Consider the following 7,245-nt stretch of genomic DNA (forward strand, 5'->3'; position numbering starts at 1 on the left):
CCAGGGACATGCCAGGGCCCGAGGGCAAGATGTGCAGCCTAATGGGGAAGGGACCGGGTGGCCCCCCACCTGCCCCCGGGGTTGCACAGCACTGGGAAGGCTGGGGGGTAGCAACCACCTCCCTCCCCCGACACCCACAAAGGAGTTTGCATTTGGACGAATTAATAAAATAAATAAGATTCCACAGGCCGGCCTCCCCTGGAGAGGAGCAGTGGGGACGGCCAGCCCTGAGCGAGCCCACGGGCATTAGATAGGGTGTCCCCTCCCTCCCAGGTGACAGGGAGCTGAGAGGAGTTTGCAGCAGGGGGGCTGGCATGGCCTTGGCAGCAGGGCCTCCCCGACAATTCTGTGAGTCCTGGTCCCCTCAGGCTCCCCACAGCCTCGAGCCCTAAGCGCTTGGGAAGGGGTGCGCCTTCTTCCTCTTCCTTCGCTTCTCCAGGGCCCAGGGGGAGGTGATGGAGACAGGGGCTAGGCAGGAGGGGGTCGACCTTCGGTTCAGGCACTGTAGGGAGAGGTCCCCTCTCCCTGCCTTCCAGCTCACCTGGTCCCAGCCCTCAGCCCCTGAGGGGACGTGTCCCCACCCCTTCGGAGTCCATCTGTCAGTTCCCGGGGACTGTCAGAGCAAGAGGCCCCTGGCTCCTCCCCCCCCACCCAGCAGCCCCAGAGCCCTGTCCCCACGGCGTAGGGGTGGGGTGGGGAGGGCCCCCGGCCCCACCCTCAGTCCTGGGTCTGACAGGGGGAGGGCGGCCGGGAGCCCCGGGGCCGGAAGAGGCGGCAGGCCCCGCGGCAGATGAGGAAGAACCAGTAGAGCTGCGGGGCGAGGAGCAGCGCGGCGCCCAGGTTGACGTGGGCCGGGATGGCGAGCGGCACGGCGAGCAGGGGCAGGCCCGCGTGCCGCCCGTAGGCCCAGTACAGGTAGGGGAAGAGCAGCACCCGGCAGCAGAGGAAGCTGAGCAGCATCAGGGCCCCGTTCACCTTGTGCAGCAGCGTGTGCTGCTGCTTGTACTGCGGGCGGGACCGGCAGACAGGGGCGGGGTGAGGGGCGGGGCGCCTCCGGCCACGCCCCCGGCTCAGCCCCTGGGCCACCTCCCCCTCGGCCCACCTCCCTGCCTTGCCTTCCAGGTTAGGGGCCCCAGGCCCCGCTCCTCTCCACCCGCCCCCCTCCGCCCTGACGCCTCCCCTATACCCCGCGTTATAGCCCCGACTCTTCACCTGTCCTTTAAAGCATCTCCAATGGGTCCCTAAAAGTGCCCGCCCTTCCCCGGTCCTCCTGTCACGCTCAAAACCCTCAGCGCCCCTCTCACCTGGATTAGGATCTTGCCAAGGCAGACGAAGGGGGTGCTGACCTCTGCCATCAGCAAGCAGCCTAGAAAGAAATCTCCCTTGCCTTGACGCCACACCTGAGAGGAGAGGAAGGAAACAGCCTGTCCTGAGCGATTCCTGGGCAGCGCCTGCCCCCCAACCCCCGTCACTTTTGGGGATGCTTCACTCTGAAAGTCTGAGCACAGGTGAACAGTAGCTAAGCTGGGAGCACTAACTCACCGTATCCCTCCAACCATCCTGCAGGTGAGATGGTATCCCTGATACTACAGATGAGGAAACTGAGTCTCAGAGGCAGTGGCGTGTAACTGTAGCTCCAAAGCACCACAGCTGGGTGCGATCCACCCTCTTGCTGTTTGGGGCTGGGCTGGAGCTCATTAACCCCTCCATGGGGCCCTCCATCCTGGGCCTGCCCTGCTGCTGGGACCTGGACCCAGGGCTTCCTAGGCTCCTGCAGTGCTGGCATGAGCAGGACACGGGGCCCCGGCTCTCAGCAGCCCCACTCACCACCGACAGTGGGAAGCACACGAGCACCATGACGGCATGGTGGAGCACCATGAGGAACTCCTTGTGCAGGTAGCCGCGTGCCACGGCCCAGGTGCTGCCCGGGGCTCTGGTCCCCCCTTCGTCCCCTCCGTGCCCCTTGACCTGGTGCTTGTGCCAGTGACAGAGGAACATGGCGTAGATGTCATAGATGAAGTAGGGCACTGCAAATTGCGTGTAGGCAGAGGAAAGCCAGTGTCTGTTGGGCAGAGAGAAAGGGGGGTCAAGGAGGAAAGGGGATGGACAGGGCAGCTGCCAGGTGCCGGGGTCCATGCTGGATGCATCACGGGAGTCAGATCTCAGGTGATATTCGTAACAACCCTGAGACAGAAGTGGACTCTCAAGTTACAAGGGTAGAGGGTGAAAAACTTGCCCAAGGTCACACTATCACACAGCTGGTAAGCAGTAGGGCTGGGATTCAAACACCGACTGACCTCAGGACCCACCCAGGATTCAAACACCGACTGACCTCAGGAATGGGTGGCATTCTTCATATTCATTTACTCATATTCTCTCTCTCTCTCTCTCTCCATCTCTCTCTCTCTCTCTCTCTCTCTCTCTCTCTCTCTCTCTCTGCAATATGGTGGGAGAAAAAGGAAGAGAGACCAGAAGATAGCCACAGACCTGAGGGCCGAGATAGAGTGAGAAAACAAGCCAGACCAGATCTGAGAAACAGCTGAGATCAAGACGCATTACAGCAGAAGAGTAATTCTGGGAGTGGTGGGGAGAGAGCATATTGGCTGACATTAATTGACTGCTTATTTCATGCGGGCACTATTGTAATATTCTAAATCTTTTACATGCACAAACTTATTTACTCCCCACAGAAAGCCTGTAAAAAGTAGGCATGGCTGTCACCCCATTTTACAGGTGAGAGAGGCTAGGTAACCTGACCAAGGAACAAACATGAGAAGTCTGGATCCACAGCCCTCCCTCTCAGCCCTGCTGTCCGCTAGAAGATTCGAGACAGGGGTCACAGACAGGCCCCATTGGGGAGTTGGTGGTGCCGTCAGCGGTGCTTGCTCTGCTTGAATGTGGCCCCATCTCCTGTTTTTTCAGGTACAGCCAAGCATTAAGGAGAAAACGCTGAGCAAAAGGAGTCAAGAGCAGAGAAAGTTCCATGCACTTAGAGAGTAAACAAAAATGAAAAGTGCATGAATACGCAACATTGCATTTTTCTTCTCGAGTCAGCACACGAAGCACCTTCTCTTAAATCCGTAGTCGTGTGACAGGTCCAAGGTGGGGTGGGACGTCGAAGAGGCAGGCCCAGGGGAACTCGCCCAGCTCGGTGGAGGGATGAAAGCAAAGTCAGCCAGAAGGGACGCAAATATGAGGACAAAATAAGAGCAGCTGCTGAAGGGAGAAGTGGAGTGAGACCTGAGGGCAGGGCAGCTGAGGACCAGGGGTGAGATGGAAACAGAAGGTGAACCCTGGGGAAGACTGGCCTGGAAGGGGACAGGCAGCCCACTCTAGCAGGGATGATTTCAGGAAAAGAGAAGCAGAGACCCATGCTGGAGTGTGTGACCAGGAGGGAGAGAGAGAGGAGAGGAAGCAGTGGCCCAGGTTAGAGACGAAGGGCAGGAAGGTGGAAAGGGGTCCAACTGGCCCAAGAGAAGTTAGAGCAGAGAGTGGCCTGGAGAGTCAGCCACAGCAGACACGGTGACACCACTAGCTTGTGGGGCTCCAGGCCCTCCAGGCCCTGGGCTTCAGTGTGCAGGGTTAAACCCATTCCCACCCTCTTCAGCAATTAGGTGCTCAGAGGTAGGAACAGCTGTCGCCCCTGGATTAACCCTGATCCTTCCCACCCACCTGAGGATTAAGCGGGGAGGGACAAGAACAGACTGGGTGGGGCAGGGGAGAAAATGTTAAGAACTGAAAAGTGACCTCTGTAAGAAGGCGAGAGAAGGGAATGTGTGGGGATCCAGCCTCATCTTGGACCCAGGGGTGGGAATGGGGGGAGAGGACAAGAGGAAGCCAAGTCCCCGGGGTGGGGGTCTGAAGAAAGAGTTTAGCATCCACTCTGTGTGGCCAGAGCTGCTCTAGGCATTAGACACACACAAGTCAATTCCTCCTCACAGCAGCCCTTCCAGGTAGAGATGGACCTCACTTCACAGATGAAGGAACTCGAGGGAAACAGGGAATGTCTCTAGGTTGGGGCATCCAGACAACGTCCCTGGGGCTCAGCAGCCACCAGAGGAGGGGAACAGGACCAGAAGTTAAGCGTGGGGCGTCATCAGCACCCTCACCAGCAACTCTGTGGCGGCGGCCCGTGGGTCAACCTAGAGCTGCCCGTCAGCACCACGGACAGGGCCCCTCTCCTCCCTCCTCCTGCTCTACCTCTCAGGCCTGGGGTTTTGGCAAGCACCAGGCACTGCAGCAGCTCCCAGTGCCAAATTTTGGCCTCTTCACCCTCCACTCTCCACCCCACTGCCTAACCATTGGTGGCCTTGTTTGTGTCATCTGTCCCTCTCATGCATAGAGCTGGGGCTGGACACCTGGATTCTGGGAGGAGGGGAGGGGTGAGCCCGGCATGAGTAGAGAAGCACCCCAGTTGGGTGCTGGTTGGAAATGGGGTCCGAGGGGTGAAAGGGTGGGAGGAGGTACGGGAGGAAACAACCTTCAGAACCTACTATGATCCAAGAGGCCGGGAAGCCTAGGAGCTGCTTTGAGAATCCTTTTTGCTCCCCACTCCCTCTCCTCCTGGTTCTGACCTTTAAGGACAGGATGTGGATAAATTTATCCCTGGGTGTTGAGTTGCAGCTACTGCAGTTGACTTGCTCAGGCTCAAGTTAAGGGCTTGGGGACCACTGAAGGAGTCCCCTAGATGATCTGGGGTACTCAGGGGTCACACATACACACAGGCTGCTGGAACGGGGGCTAAGGTGGTCTCATGGCACTTACTGGTCATCTATGATGTGCTTGCAGGAGGTGGAGACGATGTAGCCAGCTGTGGAGGCCATGACGGCTTGGACAGAGGACACTAGCCTAGGGAGGAAGAGGGAGCAGCAGTAGAGGGAGGGGACGCGCCCCTCGGTTTCTTCTCCTTACTGACCAGTTGCTGCACTTCTTGGGTGCTCCCCGCCCGTCCTTCCCCAAGGCTGCCTTGCCCGGGACTCAGCCACACCACCTCAGGCTCCTGGACTGGCCCGGCTGCTACTCCTCTGTTCACCCATTCCTCACTGGACACTGAGTCGCCTTCCTCTCAGGAGGACACCAGGGAGGTCATCGTGAGGTGAGATGCTGCTGAGCACGAGTGGCTGATGACAAGGTGTCCCTTCCAGGGAAGGGGGGGGCACAGCACAGGATGGCAGGGGAAGCCCCCGGGCCTGTTCTGGCACCACTCAGCTGCCCAGTCATCGTGCAGGTTATCCCAGGGCCCCTCGGTTGCCTCTGATTCCCCCTGGTCACTTTCCCGCTCTCTCCTTGCCTGCCACCACGCTCCCCACCCCAACTCTGGCCCGGATTCCAGGGTGTGCAGAGTTCCACTGTTCACTCCTCTGTCCCTCATTCCCCCAAACACATGCCCCAAATAACACACAGCTCTGTGCCCCTTGCCTTGCCCTCTAATATCCTATCGGGATGTTTTAGTCACAGGCCGGACCTGTTTTGGAGGGTGGGAGGGTGAATGGAAAAGGGAGGGAGAGCAGTCTGAATACTAGTAGACCAGATGGCTGGGTTTGGATGAGGTCTCCCGGGACAGCAAGTAAGGCAGCGAGGAGAGAGGGAAGCTTGGAGGTAGAGCCCACCGACCACATCAGGAGCCCCCAGTCCCCACCAGGCCAAGGGTCCCTTCCATCCCCATAGAGCCTGGGGCGGCGGGGAAGGGAGGCAGTTTACCTGGCTGAGACAATGACCGCGTCGGCCTCCCCCCAGCGCAGCTGGGGCAGCCGCTGGAGCGTGTTCTTGGAGAGCAGGAAGAGTCCGGGGAACACCACCCCTCCAGCCACCATCGGGGTCAGCATGGTGCTCAGGCCTCGGGCAGGGAGCCGAGCGAGCGGCCGGGAAGGGACAGGGAGGCCGAGCTGAAGGGAGTTAGAGGCGGAGAAGGGATGCCAAGCCGGGGAAGGAGAGAGAGAAAGAGAAAGGGGCACAAAGGGGACAGGGCAGGGACGGGATGGGGCTGGGGAGTCAGACCAGAGGACCCGAGAAAGGGAGTTAGATGAGACTGGGGAAATGGGGAGAGACCGGGGACAGGGAGGATCCGAGAAAGGGAGCAGGAGAAAGCCAGCCAGAGGGTTGGGAGAGAGCCGAGGAGGGGAGGACCGGGTGAGAGGACAGAGGGAGGGGGTACAGGACGAGGAGGATGCGGATGGGGGAGGGGAGGGAGAGAGGCAGGTGGCGGGGGGGCTTACGTGGAGAGGCTGGGAGGGCCCGAGGAGGCGGGGTGGGAGGTGGGGGGTGGGACTGTGGTGCCAGCTCTGAAAGGGAGGGGAGACAGAGGAGCAGCCGGGCAAGTGGTCAGCGGTCAGCACGGCTCTCCCGCCTCTCGCTGCCGCCCCAGTCCCCGCGGCCCGGCCCAGAGGCTGTACGGGGCATTATGGAGAGTTCGTGCCCAGCCCCCTGCCCCCTCGGTGGGGAGGGGGAGGGGGACGGGAAGTCACCAGCTTGGGGAGGGCAAGGGAGGGGGAGGGAAATGATGGCACCGACCAGACACCAAGAAACCGGACCTGCAGCAGCATCTCTCCATGCAGCTCTGAACCACAGCAGCGGCTGCGACAGAGGTGGGGGGGAGCGGAGAAAGAGGGAGGGGGAGGCCCTTAAAGAGACAGCCGCTGCGGCAGGCACAGGGGGCTGCCTGGGAGGGTCGGCCTGGGAGAGCCAGGGGAGGGTCGGCTCTCCTCTTGGGGAGGGAGGTGGCCTGGGGCTCCTTGGCCAGCTGGGAGGAGGCCCTGGGCCCCCAGATGGGCCTGACCCCGTTTCCCACCAGTACTTTGCAAATGCCTGCCATTTCCTCCTCTGCCAAGGCCTCTCAACACGTGTCCCTCAGCGGCCTTGGGGTCCCAGCTTAGGGGCACCCACTCCGCAGAGAGAAGGAGGATTCCCTGGAGGGGTGAGCAGGAGAAGTTGGTGCATCTTGCTGTCTCTGAAGGATGAGTTTAAGGAACAGATGGGAATAAAAACACCTCAACACAATATCCTTTGGGCTCAGAGACCCCCACGTCCTTCACCCCAGTGGGAGGGAGGGAAACTCTGAGGTGTATATACATGTGGTGCCTCTGGTCCCAACTCCGCCGCAAGACTGTCCTATGATCTCTAACTATTGTAACAGCACTGAGGTAACCACATGTGTCCCCTTTTTACAGGTCAAGAAATGGTCCTGAGGCCTTCAGTGACCCTCCCCAAGGTCACATAATTCAGAAAACACAAGAAACCACTCATATT

At 60.0% G+C, this 7,245-nt stretch overlaps 1 protein-coding gene across 1 annotated transcript; it reads right to left on the reverse strand.

Annotated features, from left to right (window-relative positions):
- Window positions 1–717: 717 nt before the first annotated feature.
- TLCD3B (TLC domain containing 3B) lies at window positions 718–5,825 on the reverse strand. The gene is made up of 5 exons (XM_060120590.1): window positions 5,701–5,825; window positions 4,765–4,848; window positions 1,828–2,062; window positions 1,305–1,400; window positions 718–1,005 (listed from the first exon to the last, which is right to left on the reverse strand). The coding sequence occupies exons 1-5, from the start codon at window positions 5,823–5,825 to the stop codon at window positions 718–720; spliced, it is 828 nt and encodes a 275-aa protein (XP_059976573.1).
- Between the last annotated feature and the right edge of the window lie 1,420 nt (window positions 5,826–7,245).

The sequence above is a fragment of the Mesoplodon densirostris genome, chromosome 16, assembly GCF_025265405.1.
Source record: "Mesoplodon densirostris isolate mMesDen1 chromosome 16, mMesDen1 primary haplotype, whole genome shotgun sequence".
NCBI classification, from domain to species: domain Eukaryota; kingdom Metazoa; phylum Chordata; class Mammalia; order Artiodactyla; family Ziphiidae; genus Mesoplodon; species Mesoplodon densirostris.